General features: G+C 37.3%; 2 protein-coding genes across 5 annotated transcripts in view; one reads left to right on the forward strand and one right to left on the reverse strand.

Annotated features, from left to right (window-relative positions):
• LOC139442525 (melatonin receptor type 1C-like) overlaps positions 1-11,656 on the forward strand; it is a 307,981-nt gene extending 296,325 nt beyond the window's left edge. For all 4 annotated transcript variants that reach the window (XM_071223342.1, XM_071223341.1, XM_071223343.1 and 1 more), the window contains one exon: positions 7,646-11,656. In XM_071223342.1, the coding sequence (XP_071079443.1) occupies positions 8,277-9,341 (1,065 nt within the window). In that variant the 5' untranslated portion in view covers positions 7,646-8,276 and the 3' untranslated portion in view covers positions 9,342-11,656. The remainder of the gene's footprint in view (positions 1-7,645) is intronic.
• A 951-nt stretch (positions 11,657-12,607) lies between these two features.
• Positions 12,608-18,310, reverse strand: LOC139443655 (fibropellin-1-like). Its single transcript, XM_071224600.1, has 4 exons — positions 18,238-18,310; positions 14,283-14,803; positions 13,612-14,130; positions 12,608-13,459 (listed from the first exon to the last, which is right to left on the reverse strand). The coding sequence occupies exons 1-4, from the start codon at positions 18,308-18,310 to the stop codon at positions 12,608-12,610; spliced, it is 1,965 nt and encodes a 654-aa protein (XP_071080701.1).
• Positions 18,311-23,778: the final 5,468 nt, after the last annotated feature.

Raw genomic sequence — 23,778 nt, forward strand, 5'->3', positions numbered from 1 at the left:
CACCGTGAAGGAATTATCTATATAACCCACTGACTATAACAGAGGCACTATGAGATGTATACAGCCATGCGCTTTCATGGAAATTAATACCTATGATAATTTGGTTTCTAAGTAATGTGTAAACACTGGCGACATCTGTTCAATATTGGAAAACAGTTTGTCACATCCAGGTCCATTGTGAACAGGATCTAAAACTTGTTTCGATTTCACATATGGGAATAAATTTGTGAAGCTATTACTGGTGTTGCTTGCCATGATATTGTTGAACTATAGCTAAATGTTGCATAAAACTCACTCACTCCATAATATATGCTTGGAATATTGTATTTGCAGCTAAAACAAAACTCTCTCAGTATTCTCATTGAAGCATTTTTTAGAGTTATGTACTACCATATTATTACACACATCAATAGTATATAGGAGAGTACCTATTAAAGCAGTTAAAGCATTGACTGGAGCAGTCTAAAACAGATAATGAGTTTGGCCACTACACGATGAAGGAATTATCTATTTAACCCACTGACATCTGTTCAATATTGGAAAACAGTTTGTCACATCCAGGTCCATTGTGATCAGGTTCAAAAACTGGCCTTGGAACACTCATTGCACCAAACCAATGATGAATGGATCACGTGACAGGATTTTTTGGTCGCTCATACACATGTGATGAACACTGTTTGTTTAGAAGGTCAGTATTCAAATAGAGCTGTTGTTTGATGAGGCTGAGAGTTTTGAAAGTGTATTCCACAGAATACACAATGTAACAGAGGGATGCTTGTCCCTTATGAGTGAGGGTGGCCCTGTCATCCAAGGCACCCCAATTCACTCTGCAGAGATGCGTCCCTTGGGCACGTTGGAAACCTGTGATCGTGGATTCGAATCCCGGTTTGCCCGGTCATGTTTCTAGATTTGTCATCAAAATGGTAAACATCTAAGACCTGCATCACTTCAGGCATTCATCCCATATCAAACTAACACGCAGTGATAAACCTGGAATACTGTTCAAAGCAGTGATAAACTCCACTCACTCACTCACTCACTCACTCACTCACTCACTCAAACCCACCCACCCACCCAAAGAACAAGGCTTTCACATGATCTTTGTTGAGTCTCCTTCCCATTTGTAGTTTTTAATATTTAATAAAAATAAGTATAAAGAAACTTTACCTTGTTAAATCAGAGTGAAATAGGCAGTCTTCACCTGGCATTTAATGAGCCATGGTGCTAAATACGTTCAATATGGTGTCTGTTTAGAATGAGAATTAAACTTCTTGATTATGCCACACATGGATTTAAAAATGAGTCCATCAAATTTGCAAGAAGGACAAGAATAAAAATAGTGTCATTTCTTATCAATATTTCACAGCTGAAAATATCATCCGACTGTCCTTGGCTTTTCAGGAAATCTGGGTTGTTAATAGTAGCCAAACGAACGAGCGTGTCAATCAGGAAATTAACGCTAATCATTTAGTGTGAATCAATAGCTGCCATGTGTTTTAGCAATCAACATGCCTCTGACAGTTGTCCATTTCAAAGAGAATGAAACTGACCGAGGGTCTCTCACAAGGTCCATTAAGCTGACTTCCTGTGACTCCTATCTTGTATTCAATAACATCAGATTTGGGATAGACCTTGTCACCGGGTTTATTTATCGACAAACATATTGAAATGTGACGCCTGTGTGTCTTGTTAGCCGTGAAAGATACAGACCCATCAGATTATAACGGCAACGGTGCTAACAGCAATTTGGGTTTCATCTGTGAGAGTGTTTGATCATTGTGGTAGCTCTCGCATGGAGACATGTATTGAGACATATTTGATAAAGGTTTCAATATTCCTACATAGAATATGATCATGGGATTTGGTGTATGCAGCCACAGCATGATCCGGAAATTGGAATGTGATCGTTTGGCTTATGATGGAATAATCTTCCTTCGTTGAGTGTATTGAGGTAGGAATATCCCAATTCTCATATTCATATTTTGATTATCAAGGTAGTAAATCGATAGTTGTGAAATTCTCTGAACTTGTGATATATTTGTCATGCACATGCTGCTATTTCAACAAACACAAGAAGATATTTCTCAAAAATATTTCTCTCTCACTTTCGCATTCCAAATTTTCATCAGTTTCTGCATGTTACTAAAAGACTACTCCACTGCACAATTGATTGGGAAAGTTTTATCTTCAATGATAAACTAATTCTCGTTATATGTCAAGTGTATGTATAAATAGCATGTCATATATGTTTATCAAAAGTTGTTTATGTACCAAATCGGATGAGAGATACCTTGACTTAGTGGACAATGTTACACCAGGGTGAGTGAGTGAATGTTGTTTACTCCGCAGCGAGTACAATTCCAGCAATATCACATCAGTCAGTAAATACCCAGTCTGGGGCAGGCAGACCTAGGGTTGATTGTGTGAAAGAAATACACCAGATAAATTGACTTAAGCTTGGTTTAGTGACTTTGGTGTTAAGACCAATTCTGCTGTATTTACATAACAATTACATGTGTTGTATTTCTTCTGGTACATTACGCTTCCAAAATATTGACACATATATAAAGCTTTATTTTCTATTCAGATAGTGCATCCCTTTCAAATATACGTGTTGTGTTTGTGACGTAATCCGCAGCGAATCATTTTGAAAGGTTAATGACAATATACAGCAGTGACGTGTTTGCCTGATCGCCGTTCTAATGTGTATGTTTTGTATTATAGCAATACACAAGCAATTGAGCACATCTTTATAAAGAAGTCCATACTTTTCGTCTAGTTGGCATTTAAGATTGTCATGGTCGGGTTGGGGTTTCCATGGCAATGAAGTACTTTATTTTGTCTGCCAGCATAAGGGTATTACAAGAGTTTGAAGAAGTAGGGTCACTTAAGGCAGAGAGTAAACTTGACACTTCTCTCGGTGCTATCTCATTATAGGTTGTGCCATTAACCCTATGTCTTCTTTGTGGTCGACATTAAATTTCAAAAGATTAATATCATTTAAATATATTTATATACAGTGTGGGTATTCATTTTAAAGAGAAAATATTGCTCTCTTATTTGATGTGTATTAGAGGTATAATAAAATAATTCAGTTTGTCAGTGTAACACAGAAGATATGGCATGATAATTAATGTTGTTATTGTAATTCTTTTAAACACAACCATGATATTTTGAAACATAAATTTGATGGTTACTATGTTGCCCTTCTTTACAAATAATCAATAACCGGCCAGTTTGGGTGGGAACTGAAAGTGTTAACTCGGACGTCCTTTAACCTTTACAGAATATTATTCAGGTAAAACAAGGCTCTGTATACTGGAAATGCATGGTCTCAGGGACTCACCAAAAGTGTGGGTGTGTTTGCTGACATTTGTTAATCTAAAATCAATGTATTAAGCACAATTTTGAATTAAACTTGCTTCAACTAGCACTGTATTACATTAAGTTCAAATCAAATATTTCTGAGATCTGTTCACAAATGTCTGTCTCAGATTACCTTATATGTGTGTGTAAATAAAATATTAATGTATTTCTTGTAATATTCACATTTAAATGCATGGTTTGGCTAATAAGGAAGAGATTTTTACAGCATTATTCATTAACATTATCTGGCCTTTGAATCTCTGTTTCCTATGTCATTGTAAGGAAGGAAATTGTAGGCGACTGTAGTTTTCTTTAATTAATATCAAAATGGATTTTTAGCCAAAATTTTGTAAGGACAGGTTGGGCGACATTTGTTTTATTTCTTGGTCTTTCGGATGCACCGCTCTTTCAAAGTCAAAATGGTGAAAAAAAAATTAAAAATACAACTTACTCCTTTATTTATTACCGCCAAAATTTACTTTAAGAAATGCATAAAAAGTTAAAATGTAAAAACATTTCATTTCCTCGTTGAGTATTAAGCAAAAGGTAGTCACTCTGATATTTCTCGCTGGGATCCTTCTCTTATACCATCAAAGCTTGTCAACGCAAAGCACAGTAGTGACCAGTTTAATCATCACCCATGCTGCCAAAATGGTGGCGTCTTTCATGCATATCACCATGACATGAATATTGTTATATTGCCATTAGTGGATATAATAAAATGATCTTGAAAAATTGAGTATTACTTTTGTTACTTCAGAATATCTTTTTTTATACCTACCTAACTTTTTAGGACAAAAGTCAAGTATAAAAAGTCCAAGAAGTTTTTATTTTTTATATTTTTTTTTATTTGCCTACCTCACTTTTGAAATGAGTTACCAGCACTGGTCTGGCACTGGCACTGGTACACATGAATATGACTATCTACCGTTATATATTTCTACTATTTCCATACCATGCGTATGCCAAATTAGACTGGATTCTCTGAATGAAACACTAATTACATTTCATAACACTTCTGCAAACTACATGTGAAGATCCAGGTTAGAATAGGTCTTCAACGACTCATGCTTGCCATGAAAGATTACTATGCTTGTCGTAAGAGGCGACTATCAGGATCAGTACATTGGTCAGGCTTGCTGACTTGGTTTGATGCATGTCATCGTATCTCAATTTGCTTAGATCGATGCTCATGATATCAATCACTGGAGTGTCTGGTCCAGACTTGATTATTTACAGACTGCCGTCATAAAGCTGGAATATTGCTGAATGCGGCGTTAAACAACAAACAAACAAACCATGGGTATCCCATATTAGACACTAAGTACTTTTCATTACACTTCTAGGGAGCAAGGGTGGCCCAGTCGTCTAAGGCGCCGCGATTCGCTGTGCAGAGTTGCATCCCTTGGGCACGCCAGAAACCTATGATTGTGGGTTCGAATCCCAGTTCGCCCCGATTATGTTTCTAGGTTTGTCAGCACCATACTGTTCGTGTGTTTCACCAAAGTGGTTAACGTCTGAGACCTGCATCACTTTGAGCTTTCCTCCCACATTAAGCTGACACGCCGTGATATAACTGGAATAATGTTAAAAGTGGCGTTAAACCCAACTTACTCACTCACCCCCTATTACACTTCTGCAAACAACCAGATTTGCCCAGATCATGTTTCTGCTCCCTGCATCTTTGCATCCTCTTCCACATGAAGCTGGCTCTGTGATATCATTAACTTCTTTACTTTTCAAAGCGGCGTTAAGCCAAATGCTTTCGCTCACGATGCGTAAGCGATGAATGGGTTTTCTACTACTGTTTGATATGGTTTGTTTGATACTATATATTCACTTACCTGACTGAACACATCACAAGGCTTCAGTCAGTGATGAACTTGCTGATCTGACTATTGTGTTATGTTGGGCAATGTATTCAATATAAGTATTTGTCAGTGTTCTTCTTGGAGATAGTGTGGTGGTGTAGCCAAGTGGATAAAGCATTCGCTCATTACACCGAAGGCCCGGGTTTGATTCTCCTCATGGGTACAATGTGTGAAGCGCCGTTTTGGTGTCTCTCACCATGCAATATTGCTGGAATATTGCTAAACATGGCATAAAACCATACTCACATGAAGCTTCTTGAAGGTTCCAGGACCAGTTACCTATGCTTATCATAAATAAGAACTTGGGGTTAGGGCCCAGTGGTCAAAGGTCTCAATCTTTCTTCTTCTTCTTCTTCTTCTTGCAAAATTACCTCCCTTGGCTATGTCAGGATCTGCTGATCTTGGTATCAGATACCAATTTATCTGAATTATGATCCTTGTTTTGTAACAAACTTACCTGAGCTTGTGGATTTTTAATTCACCAAAGTGAATTAGCACTGATGACATCATGACAAATATCCTACATTGTGTGGAATTGACATAATTTGGGATTATAACCAACTCACTCCAAGTTATAACTCTACATATGTGTATACCCAATATAGTCAAATACATAGAGTATGTAGTTATAGGAGAGATTTTGGGTTATAGGAGGAGGAGTTAAAATAGTTATAATAGTCTTTTCCTTCTTCATTCATATATTTCAGTCATTTGCATCCATCTTGAAGCAAACAGAATATAGATATCCGATACATCAGTTTCTAGTTTCATACTTTGATCAACATTTTGACTGATGTATTATGAAATAACACCATGAACTGTACACATCATTGGTAATCTACATCAGGTATAGTCTGTTTGCTGCCAAATCATACTGATGAAATGCAAAATAGATATAAATCCCTAAGCAACTATTCATCTTAAATGGCATGACAGTTATTTATTTGTCTCTACCAACTCGTCACCAAAAAGTTGTTTCACAACAATTGTGGGTGTTTTGTAAGCCTGTTGTTACAATGGGGTCTGCGACCCATGAAGATCCGAGTTAGAACAGGTCTTCAGCAACCCATGCTTGCCGTATGAGGCGGCCGATGGGATCAGGTGGTCAGGCTTGCTGACTTGGTTGATGCATGTTATCATATCCCAATTGCGTGGATCAGTGCTCATGTTGTCAATCACTGGATTGTGTGGTCAAGACTTGATTATTTACAGACCACTGTCATATAGCTGGAATATTGCTGAGTGAGGCATTAAACAACAAACAAACATCAAGGGGGTCTGCACTGTAAACATTCGCACATGAAACTTGCCCATGTTAGGCCAACCTACTATTGTCGGCAAACGGACTATAATCAAGTTCAAGTAATCAATTTATGCCAACTTGGAGCTGTGACCAGCAGTAGACTTCATACATGTTTTAGTGTTTATTATTACCTATCCTCAGCATGGTTGGATTGGAACCCAGCTATTGTATTCGTGCCTTGATGGGTAAATTGTCTAATTGTATACAACATTAATTATAGACAATGTCATCAATATTATTATTGATTTGCTCTGATAAGAAATGGAATAAATTGGTAGATTTTGATCAATCAGGCGTTGAAATACTTATCTAAAAAGTCTGTATTGTTCCATTTGTTAGGTATCTGCAAAGATGTTGAGATGAATAACTTATAGTATTTTTATTTTCCTATTTTGTCAAACTATTGATTAAAATATTAGTTTAAGCGTTCCAACTGCACAAAGTATGAATTTTAAAGGTCATTCTAACTAAAACAATATGCACAGACAAGCTTTCTGCCTCCTTCATCGGGCACACTTGTTTGGTTTCTTACGATGTCTTTTGAGATCTTTTTTGGCAACCTTTACTGTGACTTTGTGTACATATGTATTTATTTGAATTCCCCTATGGGAATAAACAGAGAAGAAGATTAAACACAATATGGACATAAAACTTTTAATGATCATTCTATCTCCTGGCATTCATTCCACTTAGATCCCATTACCCATACCAACAGAATGAAACAGTTAGTTTTTCACTTTGTGGTGAATATTTCAAAATATGTGTTTTAAATATGTCATTAATAATGTCTGGCATGCAGGAAAAAATTCTTTGTTATTGTTGAAATTGTCAAAGGTTCATTGTACTCTGGATTCTCATACTGACTGTATCAATGTTTTTCCTGGATGCTCAGTGCACAAGTATGTACTTTCCTGAAATTACTATTTGACTTTACCATCTCACAAGAATTATACACTCATTAAATTGATTTTCCAATAAATCCAACTATCCCGAAAATGACAGGATAGCTTATATCATGATTTTAATGACAGGTTAATGCCATAAGTATATTGATGAGTGATCGTTGGCTATGCAGTCAATAACCTTCTTCTGTTGCTGTTTGCAGAGTGTGTATCACGACGACCAACTCAACGATGACAGCCGCCCTCTCGCACAGGTATGCTGCGAAGCGATATCGACAACAGGCGTAATGAACGTGAAATAACTGCCGAGGAAATCGCTATTGGCAAGTCAGGCTCGTACAAAGTACAGAAATTACCTTGCTATTAACACCTGTGTGAGCTGTGGAACTGCCTTTCGTGCACGCTCGACCATATGTGATTCAGTGGTGGCCAAAGAGGATGTGATCAACCTGCAACAAAAGAATTTCTTTCACCATATTGAGAATTAGTTGACAGAGTGTGTGGTAAACTGCTTAACCTTGTTGAGACGTTCCTTGCAGCTGGGATACAGTGTGATCATTTCTGTGGATCCTCAAAAGTAGGAGAAGGGAAATCGTGACTTGATTAACATACTTTTTCAATACTTAAGGATTTGGAACTCTGTCAAGCAGAGACATTTATCCTTTTTTTTATTTCTTGTTTGTATTTTTTTGTTGCGATTATCATGCTTGGAATCCTTGGCAGTGGAACAGGAAGAAATGATGTCATTAACAAGTTGTTGAAATTTTAATTTCAATTTCTTTAATTTGAATATTTGCATTTTTGGGGGGCAAGTTGTGATAAAACAGTTTCAACATGTCTCTTGCTCTTTTTGAAAACTCTTCCTTGAACTTGTCTCTTCATCGTAATGACACCAATGATTCCGGTTTGGCTGGCCCCTCCGCCACAGCCTTGCAGGTCGGTGCCATTGTGATGCTGATGTCGTTGATGTGGGGCGTCTTTGCCAACGTTCTTACAATGATTGTGATTCTTACAGAGCGGGAATTGAAAAACATCACAAACATTTTCATCGTGAGTCTATGTATCAATGACATACTTAACCTGGGCATCAATAACCTGTTGGTGTTGGTATCTTACTTCATGATGACCTGGGCGACGGGGTCCATTGTTTGTGAGATGGTGACACATTTCACAGTCCTCCTCATGGGTTCGTCTCTGTGGCACACAGGGCTCATAGCTATTCATCGACTCATCGTCGTCGTTTTCAACACCTTCTACAAGAAAATCTCCAAGAAGGCATACACAATATTCGTCTTGGTTGCTGCAAGAGTTGTCCCACTTTTGTTTCTCATTCAACCGCACCTTGGCTACATGTCCCAGTACCAACCAAAACTGCTTCGCTGCGTTGTGAAAAAAGGTTTTGGCCTCTATACGATGTTGGTATCCGTTGTTTTAATGATGTTGCCATCGCTTGTTCTTATTGTGTGCTATATTGCCATATTTGTCAAAGTGCATCAGTCGTCAAGCGCATTCCGAGCAAGTCGAAAACGGGAATGGCTGCGCCGTGAGATACAAATCACGAAAATGTTCGGGCTTGTATTTCTTCTGATTATTATTGGTTATTTGCCTTATGGTATAGTCCGTAGCATTGATAAAGGACTTAAATTTAGTGCTGACTTCTATGTTGCGATTACAGTACTGTACGCAGTTGCCAATTCCTGTAACCCAATCATATATGGTGTTATGGACCGAAAAATCCGAAGAGCTTGTTTCCGAGCTCTTGGTTTGGAGGAAAGGTGTATGACAGAAGAACGATCGAAATTACGAAAAGCTTCCATAAAGTCCAACGGTGAAACGAACGCTGTGAGTGATGTGAACACTGAAGCTGTTCCATTAAACTCCCAAGTTCCCCTGAAGTGAACACGGTGAACATTGTTTAAACAATTGCGAACTGTATGAACAATTGTAAAAATGGAAAGGTTTAGATACTGAACTGTAGGCTATTTATGTTGGTATATGATGTACATATTGTATATACTGGTAAAAAACACTGGATATTGTTTAAAGTTCGGTGCCACGGGAACCATGTACAAGACATGTTATTTTTCTTCACATGATTATTTTTTGCATAGTGCTCTTGCCTGCTTTTGTGCTAAGATCTTGGTCGTGAAGCAAGAATGCAAATGATATGTTCAGGACAGAAAGTTAACTTGTATAAATGTTTAGGCTGTGAAAAAAAGCACGACTATATATGTTTTTAACACCAGTTGGTAAAAAACAAACATATGTACATATATATGTGTGTAGTGAAAGTGTATATTTCAAACGATGTATGTTTCATTTCATATGAATGCCCCAATATATGTAGTAATATTAGTGCAAAATTGTTTGAGAAATTAATTTATGTTCTTGAATATGATTTATATAAGTCTTATTTGAAACACATATGATTAATAGTGTAAAATGTTTGACCATCAGTGATTCAATTTACAAATATTAAATATCATAATATGAATCAATATTATAATTTGGTTTTGGCATTAAACATATAATTGATTTATAACAGTAGACTTGAAGAATTCTTTTCTTTTTTCCTTTATGCTATGTTAAATAGTATTACTTATTTCGAATATAATTCCCTTCACAATGTTTATGTTTTTCCACAAAATGAAGAATTTCTTGTATGCTAAAAATGAATTTCCATCTTTCATATATATGTTTATGAGAAATATTGGTGATGTATAGCATTGACAGAATATTGTTTGTATATATGATCAAAAAAGATATTGTTGCCATTTCTGTGTATATTTCAGCACCATGTGATCTGAGCAATGTTTCTGTTATGAGTTTCACAGATTTGAGAAACGTAGTTTATCTTTTTGTTCTCCATCCAAGAGACCCCTTTTCATGCATTCATAGTTCAACATGCTCTTGAGAGCTGTACTTGTCCGTTGTTATGTTGAAATTACAAAAAGTACAATTATCTACCAGAACTCTAAATGCATGAACTTCAGAATAAAAAGATGAACTACACACTCCTTGTGAAGCTACCTCATGTTAGACTTAGAAGTATGTCACTTGTATTCAATATCTGTTATCATTGGTGTTTGTGAATGAATACCAAATTTGGTACTACAGTGGTTTTGTGAATATGATCACTATTGCTGAAAATACATTGGAAGGAAACCATTCACACTGACCAAATGCATCTTTGGAACTCTGCTTATTAAAGAATGTCTTTAACAAAGGATAAGGTCTGTTCACCAGTTCTGTTCAGTATTTAATAAGTGAATAATTATTTTGCTGATATTATTAATTTTTTTAATCTGTTCAGTTTACCAAAATCATTTTAAAGTTAAATCCATCCTTTTATAAGAGTTAAACTTTTCATGTGAATATTTAACATGCTTTTGAAAAGAAATTTGATTCGGCAAGGATCTGCATCATTGAGCACGTTTCCTAAAGTTGAGACATTTCATTACTTTGGGCTCCTTCCATATTAAAAGTGGACACGCTGGATGCTACTGAAAAATTATTTCAACCGTCTTTGACCTTTCAGGAGTTTCTGAAACAGAAAATGTTGCTAACATGTAACCAACTGTTAATATTTACACCGTAAGTTGAACAAGCACTGCAATATCAGTGACAAGCTGCTGCCAAGTTTGTTAGTTGAGTGTTTGAAAACCTCAGATATATCTCTTCGTTTTTGTTCAGTAATACGCTTTTATAACAAACTGACTGAAGAGTCAAATTAGTGTCACCAGATGATAGATGAAATGTTTGGGCTCTTTCCCAGATGTATCACTATTTATCGGATGAACATGTGTCTATCATAAATCACATACTTATGTTTGTCCACACATCTTCAGAAACAAAATTGCTGTTTTATAAGATATTTATTTAGATTAGAAATGAGTACAGCAGTCATTCTGGTAAGCATCCAGGCCATTGATCTGTCAGTTTCATCATCAACTTGTCATCAAAGAAATATAACAGTGTAGATCTAAGTAGATCGTGGTGTACGTTTCATCCATTTACTGTGGTCCATTTCAACTTAAGTGTCAGTATCTCCAAGATCAAAGTCAATGGACGAAATGGGTTTTAAGATACAGCTAATGTCAGATCAGTAAGTGATCTATGCGTGTATCTATGTGAGCTTATCTCGTAAGGAAGTTGTTTCTCCTGTGTTGCGATATTGTTGCCTGATGTGTTGAATACAGGAGTACAGAATAAAGTGCCTGTGTTTACTTTATGCGTTGTTGTTTTTTAGTAATGCGCATTTTAATTCATAATCAAAATCAACAGACCCGGTGTAATTTAAGTTCAAGATAATCTTCATATAAAGAGTGTAGTGAATTTTTAGACTGACAGTAATATTTGTTTTTCAAGGCCAAAGTACTTTTATTTCTTGTTTTTAATATAAGCATTCCACTACTTTTGGCCTTTTTGCTTTAAGTTACTATATTCTCCACCCCTTTTGACGCTGCTGTACAATGTAGTACCAAGAGAATAGTCAACAAGGAATTATGGATCATATGTCCTGAGTGAATGTATGGTGTTAATCTTGCAGCATATTCACTCACGAGGGACAGATTGTCCTTAATTACAAGTTTCAAGTAGGTTATTCTATATATTACTGTACTCACTGACATTTTAAGAAAAAAATGAAGAACAAACTTGTGAATAACAACTCAACAGAAGCTTCACTAGAGGAACCATGTTGTTTAGATGACATAAGGTAATTAAGTTTTGACATATGAACAATGGATAATGTCATATCAAATATTTCTCAATAAAACACTATGATGTCATACAAATTATGTCTTTAGTTGACCAATCAGTTCTGAGAATTGCTGAAATGCACACATCCAAATAACGGAAAGTTATCGCACACGATTGTTCTACCCAAATTAGTGATATTATATTTTGACCAACATATTAATCAATTACTGCTTCCAAGTAAGAGCTTCAAGCCACATTGGTCCCGTCATGTAGCTGTCAAGTGCTGACATTTAACATGACTGGTTCATATGCCTGACTCAGGGTCAGGTGGCCAAGACGTCAAAGGCACCACAATTCACTGTTCAGCTTTGCATCTCTCAAAGTTGCCAGAAACCTATGACAGTGGGTTTGAATCCCAGATTAGTCCGTATATGTTTCTTGGTTTTGTCAGCACCATACCCAGGTCAGAAGCATCTTCCCGCCGCTGACGCCGTACTGTCCCTTGATGTACAGTCAGTGGTGAATCCCTTGATACAGTCAGTGATGAATCCCTTGTTACAGTCAGTGATGAATCCCTTGATGTAGTTTGTGGGGAATCCCTTGATACAGTCAGTGATGAATCCCTTGATACAGTTAGTGGTGAATCCCTTGATACAGTTAGTGGTGAATCCCTTGATACAGTCAGTTGTGAATCCCTTGATACAGTTGGTGATGAATCCCTTGATACAGTCAGTGGTGAATGCCTTGCAGTTGGTGGTGAATCCCTTGATACAGTTGGTGATGAATCCCTTGATGCAGTTGGTGATGAATCCCTTGATACAGTCATAGGTGGATCCCTTAATGCAGTTAGTGGTGAATCCCTTGATACAGTTAGTGATGAATCCCTTGATGTGGTTGGTGATGAATCCCTTGATACAGTCAGTGATGAATCTCTTGAGGCAGTTTGTGATGGATCCCTTTATACAGTTAGTGGTGAATCCCTTGATGCAGTTAGTGGTGCATCCCTTGATGCAGTCAGTGGTGGATCCCTTGATGCAGTCAGTGGTGGATCCCTTAATACAGTTAGTGGTGCATCCCTTGATACAGTTGGTGATGAATCCCTTGATACAGTTGGTGATGAATCCCTTGATACAGTTGGTGGTGAATCCCTTTATACAGTTAGTGGTGAATCCCTTAATACAGTTAGTTGTGCATCCCTTGATACAGTTAGTAGTGAATCCCTTGATGCAGTTAGTGATGAATCCCTTGATACAGTTTGTGGTGAATCCCTTGATACAGTTAGTGGTGAATCCCTTGATACAGTTAGTGGTGAATCCCTAGAGGCAGTTGGTGATGAATCCCTTGATACAGTTATTGGTGAATCCCTTGATACAGTTAGTTGTGAACCCCTTGAAACAGTTTGTGATGAATCCCTTTATACAGTTAGTGGTGAATCCGTTGATGCCGTTTGTGGTGAATCCCTTTATACAGTTAGTGCTGAATCCCTGATGCAGTTGGTGATGAACCCTTTTATACAGTCAGTGGTGAATCCCTTGATACAGTTAGTGATGAATCCCTTGATACAGTTAGTGATGAATCCCTTGAGGCAGTTAGTGATGAATCCCTTGAGGCAGTTTGTGATGAATCCCTTGAGGCAGTCATTGATGAATCCCTTGATGCAGTTAGTGGTGAATCTCTTGATACAGTTAGTGATGAATCCCTTGATACATTTAGTAGTGAATCCCTTGATGCAGTTAGTGATGAATCCCTTGAGGCAGTTTGTGGTGAATCCCTTGATACAGTTGGTGATGAATCCCTTGATATAGTTAGTGGTAAATCCCTTGATACAGTTAGTGATGAATCCCTTGATGCAGTCAGTGGTGAATCCCTTGATGTAGTTAGTGGTGAATCCTTTGATACAGTTAGTGGTGAATCCCTTGATACAGTTAGTGGTGAATCCCTTGATACAGTTAGTGGTGAATCCCTTGATACAGTTAGTGGTGAATCCCTAGAGGCAGTTGGTGATGAATCCCTTGATGCAGTTAGTGGTGAATCCCTTGATACAGTTAGTTGTGAACTCCTTGATACAGTTTGCGAAGAATCCCTTAATACAGTTAGTGGTGAATCCCTTGATGCCGTTTGTGGTGAATCCCTTTATACAGTTAGTGCTGAATCCCTGATGCAGTTGGTGATGAACCCCTTTATACAGTCAGTGGTGAATCCCTTGATGCAGTTAGTGATGAATCCCTTGATACAGTTAGTGATGAATCCCTTGAGGCAGTTAGTGATGAATCCCTTGATACAGTTAGTGGTGAATCCCTTGATGCAGTTAGTGGTGAATCTCTTGATACAGTTAGTGATGAATCCCTTGATACAGTTAGTAGTGAATCCCTTGATGCAGTTAGTGATGAATCCCTTGAGGCCGTTTGTGGTGAATCCCTTGATACAGTTGGTGATGAATCCCTTGATACAGTTAGTGGTGAATTCCTTGATGCAGTTAGTGATGAATCCCTTGAGGCAGTTAATGATGAATCCCTTGATGTAGTAAGTGGTGAATCCCTTGATGCAGTGTGTGGTGAATCCCTTGATACAGTTGGTGATGAATCCCTTTGATGCAGTTGGTGATGAATCCCTTTGATGCAGTTTGTGGTGAATCCCTTGATGCAGTTTGTGGTGAATCCCTTGATACAGTTGGTGATGAATCCCTTAATACAGTTTGTGGTGAATCCCTTGATACAGTTAGTGGTGAATCCCTTGATGCAGTCAGTGATGAATCCCTTGAGGCAGTTAGTGATGAATTCCTTGATGTAGTTAGTGGTGAATCCCTTGATGCAGTTTGTGGTGAATCCCTAGATACAGTTGGTGATGAATCCCTTTGATGCAGCTTGTGGTGAATCCCTTGATGCAGTTTGTGGTGAATCCCTTGATACAGTTAGTGATGAATCCCTTAATACAGTTTGTGGTGAATCCCTTGATACAGTTAGTGGTGAATCCCTTGATGCAGTTTGTGAAGAATCCCTTTGATACAGTTAGTGGTGAATCCCTTGATACAGTTACCATGTAATGCTGTGTAAGACAAGTTTTTCGTACTTAAAAAAAGGGGGCTTTCAATGGGGACAAATCATGGAAAATTAAATGGAATAATATGCACACCAAGCTCGTTTTGTCATTGAGGAGAAAACCCTCCTGTGAAACAGTATTAACATTGTACTTGCCCTTTGGTAATTTACTTGTCATTTCACATCTGTCTTCAAACACTGTTGAACAGAAACCTGTGATGACCTTGACAGTTTTCTTTGTTGGCAGCGTTTTGTCAGTGGACAATTCTACAGTGGCAACGTTCAGATGAAACTAAAATTAAAACTGAACTAGCTCAATGCTTTCAATAAATTAGATCCATATTGACTTGTGTAAATGGACCGTTATGAATATTTTTTATCTGTTTCAGAAAAAATGGAATTTTTTAAAAACTTTTGATGTCTTTTCGTTTGAATTGAATGTATGGTGTTCGGACAATGTTTCAATTCTATCCAACATGTAGCCTGTTTGATGTTCTTTCATATGGAAGGAAAGCACACAATTATGTATTAAGAAGAAGAAGAAGTTTAATCCATGGTTGGTCATGGTTTTACAAAGTGGTAACAGTACTGAGGCGTTTGGAAGTAGTGTGATGTAGCTTTTTTATTATAACATGTTTTAGAAAAAAAAATGTGATCTAACTTCAATTTCCATTTGTTGAAATCTACCTAATCATTGGTGGCTGATTACAAAATGAGAATTAAAATCATGTATGGGTTCTCAGGAAATAATGATTTTTTGAATCACTAAAACAAATATCAATTATTTGTTTGACTAAAGTGACATCAGTTTAATGTTTAATCTCTTCCAACAGCATGCTGTTTCAGAGTTCATGAAATAAAAAAACCCTCAAAGAATTGTATCATTTTGATGATGGGCTCTGTAAATGTTTCAACAGAAATAGACCCGGTCCACTGATTTCTTATTACAGGACACTAAGAGGCAACTGAAAAATGAATTTTGTTTTGCAATGTTAGCACCTAAATCCACCAGTTGATATTGGATTGTCCTCACTAATTAGAGGGAAATTCCTGTAAGTGGGGGAATCTTGAGGGAATGAGCACAAAGCAGAGGTACTGACCGATAATTAGTGAATGATTATAGACTTCTGGAGACTCGATGAAGAGATGGGCTTTGTTTGATTGGTTTCAACATGCCATATGGTCACAGACGATGTGACAGGCCAAATTCTGCTGTTTAGTAAAATCAAATGTGACATTTTTTTTTTATATGATATACAAAATCTGTTGTGTTGTTATTCTTGAAATGTCCTTCAACATTGTGTTTGATAGATTTTTTTTGTCTTTTGTTTTTGGGATCTAAATCTGTTAACAATTTATAAGAAATTGTTAACAATGAAACACAAACTGTTAACAATGGATCACAGACTTAACAGTGGATCAATGAGTGTAAAGAATGAATCACAAACTGTTAACAATGAATCACAAACTGTTAACAATGGATCACTGACTGTTAACATAGCACCACTAACAGATAACATGATATCACAAACTGTTAATATTGTCAATGTGTGGAATAGCTGCCTGCCTGCTAGCCCATTGTCAGCAACATTATGCTCAGGCTAAAGATTCTGACATGTCCCAAGGCCGGCTGGCTACTGTAATGTTAAGAGTAATGTTTGAATGCAAACCTCTCAGTTGATCAAAGTAGAAAACAATTCCCCCATTTCTGAAGATCCGTGTGACCATGATTTTTAATTACCACCAACTGTTAACATGTCATCACAGACTGTTTACATGTCATTGCAGACTGTTAACATGTTACCACCAACTGTTTACATGTCATCGCAGACTGTTAACATGTCACCACCAACTGTTTACATGTCATCACAGACTGTTAACATGTCACCACCAACTGTTAACATGTCAACACAGACTGTTAACATGTCACCACCAACTGTTTACATGTCATTGCAGACTGTTAACATGTCACCACCAACTGTTAACATCTAATCACACACTGTTAACATGTTACCACCAACTTTTTACATGTCATCACAGACTGTTAACATGTTACCACCAACTGTTTACATGTCATCACAGACTGTTAACATGTTACCACCAACTGTTTACATGTCATTGCAGACTGTTAACATGTCACCACAAACTGTTAACATGTAATCACACACTGTGAACATGTCACCACCAACTGTTTATTTGTCATCACAGACTGTTAACATGTCACCGGCAACTGTTTACATGTCATCACAGACTGTTAACCTTCTATCACAGACTCTCCCAAATTTCAAATGCTAAGACAGTTCCTCATTGATATGCTTGGGACATACTCCGTGTGCCTCATTAGTTATACTGATTATGATTTAAGTGTTCGTGAAATCTTATACAGTCAACAACACAGTTGCCTTGGAGTATGATGCGTAACTTGTAAAGTAAGGCATGTGGCACAACTCTCCTAAACTTGTCAAATATATTTTCATAACCTGTAAAGAGTGGTGTGAGTTGACCTGTGTAGCAACACCTCCATAGTTGTCCACACAATAAGAATAGGATGTATTTTTAGAGTTAGGTCCCAAGGTGCCTACATCTCATTGTGCTTATAGAAAGTAGTGTAGGCACAGTGGAATATGATTTTTTACCCTCTTAGAATAATGGAAGTGTCATTAATAACATGAAGCGGAAGACTATATCTCAGAATAATGGAACATCCCTGATAAGTATCCTGTAATTACCTGAGTAGATACATCAATACTATTATATCTGTTTTTACTGAACATGAGCATAATCATGAGAAAATGCTGGAGCCTGTATATCTTGTCTTTACTGTTGAGGATTATCATCTCAGTGTGAAACATCAGAGGAAAAACAAATCCTAATCTTGCAATCTCCTGGTCAATCAATTAAACTACATCCTGACCATCAGACCATGTTACATCCTGACCATCAGACCATGTCATGTTGTTTTAAACTATAGGCACATTGGAACTGTAGGCACATTTGGAAGCTACCATTTTTGCCAATGAAGCATGAATTGCTCCTTTGATTGAAACGTAGCTCACACAGACTCATGTACTCTTGGACACACACAAAGCTGTCAAGTCTTGGCAGAGTTGTGTCCAGATGCCAGGCCATCACGTATGATTCCATTGGATGGTCCTTGAAGTCTGACTACAGCTAAAACATTTGCTTCACACATAATCGGAACACAGATGGCCAAGTCATCTAAAATTTGCTGTGCAGAGTTGCATTCCTTAGCTGTGCCAGAATCCAGTGTTCATGGTATGAATCTCAGATTCACCCAGATTTGGGTTCTTGGTGTATCAACCATACCTGTGCTTGCAAGTTTCATCAAAGTGGGAAATGTCTGGGACCTTCATTACATTTGGCTGTCCTGCCACATGAGTGAGTGAGTATGGTTTTATGCCGCTTTTAGCAATATTCCAGCAATATCACGGCCGGGGACACCAGGAATGGGCTTCACACATTGTACCCATGTCGGGAATCGAACTCGGGTCTTCGGCATGACGAACCCTGACACATGAAGCTGATAGACTGATATAAATACTGCTTGAGTGAGTGAGTTGGGTTCAATGCCACTTTTAACATTATTCCAGTTGTAGCTTAATGTGGAAGGGGAGGCTGAAGTGATGCAGGTCTCAGATGTTTACCATGGGTGAAACCCACGAGCACGGGTATGCTTCTGATAAACCTAGAAACATAATCGGGGCGAATTAGGATTCAAACCCACAATCATAGGTTTCTGGCATGCCCTAGGGATGCAACACTGCAAAGCAAATCACGGCGCCTTAGATGACCGGGCCACCTGTGCCCCCAAATACTGTTTGAAGTCACATTTAACCAAACATCTTCCCTGTTGTCATTCAACGTCACTTGATATATGGCATAGTGGTACGATGCAGCTAGCACTGAATTCTGTCTGACACATGCTCTGTTTTTACCAGTATAGCATAAAATTAAAATATGTATCATTCTTCTCAATATATAGCCATTTTGTATCACAAGATTTTGAAGGACATTTATATAATTCTTGGCCAACTTTCTTGAGTTGACATCCCTGTCAGCCATGATGAACATACAGTTATTTGCAGAAGCTCATAGGTAACTTGATTCTGTTTTTAGGTTGTGGTATCCTAATTATTATAACAGTGTCATCTTCATTCTGCACACACGTCAATGGAACAGAGGATCGATTTGCATCGTCAGTTCAATTTGCCTGTCTCCGTGTTTGACTCAATTTAATCCTGGCAGACCGCTATTCATGGCAAGAAGAAGTTTCCTTTTCAAAGCAACACATAGTAATTTAAAACATGAATGCCTCAGGGATATTCATATTTGAATCTCTATTTCATGCAAAGATTCCATGCAATATTACAATGACACATGTACAGAAACCCAGTCATGAATCATTGTAGATTCACAACGATGACACCGCTGATTGGTCGATATTAAACGGTGACTTTAGAACTTGTTCCATGCACAGAACAAGTTGATCATATGCCGTAGTTGAACACAGAGGATGTATTTTTATGTTTCAGAAATTTTGCAAAGAAGCAACCAGAATAAGAAGAAGGGATAAATAATTGTTGTAGATTGAACTAAAAACAACTGAATGAAATTGTTAACTGTTGAGTAGGTAGAGCACAGGGCCCCGTTCCTCAAAGCGATCTTAGCACTACAATGATTGTAAGCCTATGTTAAAGTATGGGACTTACAATCACCTTAGCGTTAAGATCGCTTTGAGGAACGGGACCCAGGAGCAGAGGTACAACATACTGTCAGTATATATTTATGTGGCTATTTAGGCTTAGTTTGCCAGAATATTATTGATAACAGTGTTTAAATAATGCTCACCATAACCGGGAATATAGTTAAAGTGGAAAGTCACCTTGTCTATACTAAATATTTTATTGGTTCGTAATATCAGCTGTTAACTTAAGTTTGTTGTTGTCTTAGACTTCCAAAGGGGGGAGGGAGGAGTTTGTTTTGAGATTAAATTTTCAGTTACAAATTTTCAGGAACAATTTATTTATTTTTAAAATATATTTCAGAATATCAAATGGTCAGCCCCTAAATGCCCTCTTCTGTTAATTCTTTAAGCACATGGAGTGTGACAAGCAAAGCACGCGTATTAGGCCATAGTGACCAAACAGTAATTTATTCTTAAACAATATTTTGAGATAATGGAGTTCAGCTTAGCAAGGTGCATGCCCCTGTTAATAGTGAGTGAGTGAGTATAGTTTTAGGCCGCTTTTAGCAATATTCCAGCAATATCATGGCGGGGGACACTAGAAATGGGCTTCACACAGTGTACCCATGTCGGGAATTGAACCCGGGTCTTCGGCATGACGAGCAAACGCTTTAACCGCTAGGCTGTAAAAGGCGACTATGCTTGTCATAATTGGCAACTAATGGGATATGGTGGTCAGGCTCGCTAGCTTGGTTGATGCATGTAATCATATCCAAAACACTGGATTGTCTGGTCCAGACTTGATTATTTGACTGCCTTCATGTAGCTGGAATATTGCTGAGTGTGGCATTAAACAACAGAATAGAACAAATAACATATTCACACTTTTACACTCTTCATAAGCAGCCATATAATCTAGAATCAATCTCCCCGAATAAACAACATATATTTGCAGGTGAGCTACAGTACTTGCGCTATGACACAGACATTCCTTGTGCAGGGAACAGCACCATGGCAGGTTGTCAAGCCCTCTGCAACTAAGGTTTAGCTTGTTAGGAGAAATATTAGATTCCCACGGTAGGTGAGACATTAGATTCCCATGCTATGTGAGATATTAGATTTCCATTCTGCCATGAAGAATTATCCAGTTATCCTACCACTGTGCAAGAGGCAATCCCAGACAAACAGATATTTTAAGCTGGCAATTTCATGCTATTAAAGTTTTGTTCTTGGTAATATCTTGTGTTTCCAAAACCCAATTGAAACCTAGAATTTCTTTAAATGCAATATATAATTTTTTTCAAAGAACAAGCACAACAGAGGGACCGATTCTGTTACCAAGAACTCCCCCAGGCTTAACGCCAGGAAAAGGTTTTCCTTGTTACTATAAGCAAACTGGGTTGTTCAAAAAAGACGCATGATTCACATGTCATGTAATTGAATTCATCCCCTACTTGCAACCTTGACAGATGCCATGACCACTGGCGGTATTAGATCACAGCCTTCAAAAATGGCTTGAACGGACAATTGGGAAGTACGTCATCAAAAAGTGTATTAACTTAACCCAGAAAACTGCTAAATACAAGTCAACCCGTAAATCAAAATAGACCCTAGGTCATCTGACAGGCCCAAATTTGGTCAGATTGACTAATATCTGCTCATTTTTTTAGACAAAATGTTTAAAACAAATAAGCCAGCAGGCTTGTCAAGAATGTTTTGATACTCAAAGATAATGACTGTTTGACCAAATAAACCTGTCTTTATTCTGAGTGCTCTGTTATTTTCTTCTTTCTTATAAACACAGTTTCAAATCAAACATTGCATTGTGGAGGAAAGTTTAGCTCACCAAGTTGACTGTTGGTTTGTTAACTTTTTACTTCTTCTAAAAGTGGTGGGCCTAAAATTGGCACATAGCTATAGGTTTGTAGCATTTAAGTCAATTTTCAAATTATGAAAAATATTAATAGGAGGTGACTAAACCACAGAGTCTACCATTGATTGAAATATTGTCATGAAGTATAGATACACAACTGATTCAAATTTGTTAATGTTTTTAATTTGAAAACAAAAATTGTTTTCTTTTTAATTTGCAAAATTCTCTCAACATCTTTAAGAATATTCACGAACCTTTCAGAATCTTCTCAGAAACCTTAGGAGAGCTGAAACTATTTGAAACTATGTAGAACTATAATGCCACTTTGAATATTAAAAAGTGAGGAAAATTCCACAGCATCATCTTCTCAGAAACCTAACAGCTTATTTGTTGCACTGCATTGTGGTTAAGATTTCATCATAGCATTTATTGGGACAGTCATATGCACTCTACTTGGGGTGTTGCTTAAGTGGTGAAAAATGCACCTTACATGACTGTTATTTGATGGCTTTTTTTTAGTTCTTTATTATACCCTCAACCTAACAGGGCGGGGGTAGTTATGCCAAGAAATTCAATCCTTCCTTCTGTCCTTCCGAGGACATTTTTCATGCAACCTATAACTTGAAAACTACTGCATAGATTCTATTCAAACTTGGTGAACACTTTCTATACCAATAACAGAGGTGCAGACGAAGTTTGATTTCAAAATTTGGATTTTCAGAAACATACAGCTATTTTCAACCTAAAACTTGAAAACTTCTGCTTAGATTCTTTTCAAATTTAGGGAACAGTTTCCATACCAAAAGAAGAGGTGCATTGCAAATTTTGATTTTGATATGTGTATTTTCTAAAAAAATATTAATTTTTTCATGTTTTGTGAGACCTATTACTTGAAAACTACTTCATGGATTTCTATCCAATTAGGAGTACAGTTTCTATATCAATAGGAGAGATGCAGTGCCAAGTTTGATTTTGATATGTTTTTTTGTTTTTTTAAATATTAATTTTTTAATGTTTTGAACTTTTTTTTATTTCAACATTTGTGAGACCTTTTACTTGAAAACTACTTCTATTCATGGATTCTTCTCCAATTTGGGGTACAGTTTCTATATCAATAGGAGAGATGCAGTGCAAAGTTTGATTTAGCTAAGTGAGAAAATATTACATTTTTCATGAGTCGAAGTCGGGGATATTAGTGAGCCCTGATCACTTTTTGCCTTGTGTTTTTCCTACTATTTCCCCTGTTTTATACTTAATGTTCATTTCTAAGTGAATCTAGTGATGTTATTCTTGCAGAACCAAAGCACCCGAGGGAACATTTTTTAGATATTTCCTATACCCTTTGAAATTAATAGCTTTGCATCTCTAGACATAAAAAATAGTTTGGGCTTTTATGAATACAAATAAAGATTAAGATAGATTAGAAAGCACTATAAGCTGAGTGAAGAAATATTTCATGAGCATAAACATTTACAGAAAAGATGTTTTTACGTCTTGAGGAAAGTGGATCTTGCCCACATACTTGCTGTGTGTGTATACATCGTTCATTAACTTACTAAGTGACTTTGAGTACAGTACTTGTATTTTCCATCTTGCCTATAATCTGCAATTATTTTAGTTTTATATTCATATTGTTGGCTCCTTGTCTCCAGTTGTTCTGTAAAATGATAAATTCAAGAAATGTCACTTGAGTATTCACTTAAAGACACAATCCCCTGGTAGCTGGTCTGTGCACTCGATCTGTGCTGCAATAACTGCCTACATGGAAGTTCACCAGAGAAAATGGCTGTATTCCTTCAGTTCACTAGGCAAAACTCCCACAAGATACTAATTGCACCTGTCACCCATGAAGATCCAGGTGAGAAAAGGTCTTCAGCAACCCATGCTTGCATAAGAGGGCGACTATGCTTGTCATACGATGCGGCTAACGGGATCGGGTGGTCAGGCTCACTGACTTGGTTTATGCATGTCATCATATTCTAATTGTGTGGATCGATGTGGATCGATGTTCATGAAGTC

The sequence above is a fragment of the Haliotis cracherodii genome, unplaced genomic scaffold (assembly GCF_022045235.1).
Source record: "Haliotis cracherodii isolate W230 unplaced genomic scaffold, xgHalCrac1.p SCAF_5, whole genome shotgun sequence".
Classification (NCBI taxonomy): Eukaryota; Metazoa; Mollusca; class Gastropoda; order Lepetellida; family Haliotidae; genus Haliotis; species Haliotis cracherodii.

What these genes read in the sequence shown, in the direction of transcription:
- LOC139443655 (XM_071224600.1), bottom strand. Translation starts at nt 18,310, where the DNA reads ATGGCCTGGCATCTGGACACAACTCTGCCAAGACTTGACAGCTTTGTG. An exon ending in CCAAGAGTACATGAGTCTGT is followed by an intron (nt 14,804 to 18,237) that starts GTGAGCTACGTT and finishes AACTGTATCAAG; the next exon opens with GGATTCACCACAAACTGCAT. An exon ending in TCAGGGATTCAGCACTAACT is followed by an intron (nt 14,131 to 14,282) that starts GTATAAAGGGAT and finishes AACTGCCTCTAG; the next exon opens with GGATTCACCACTAACTGTAT.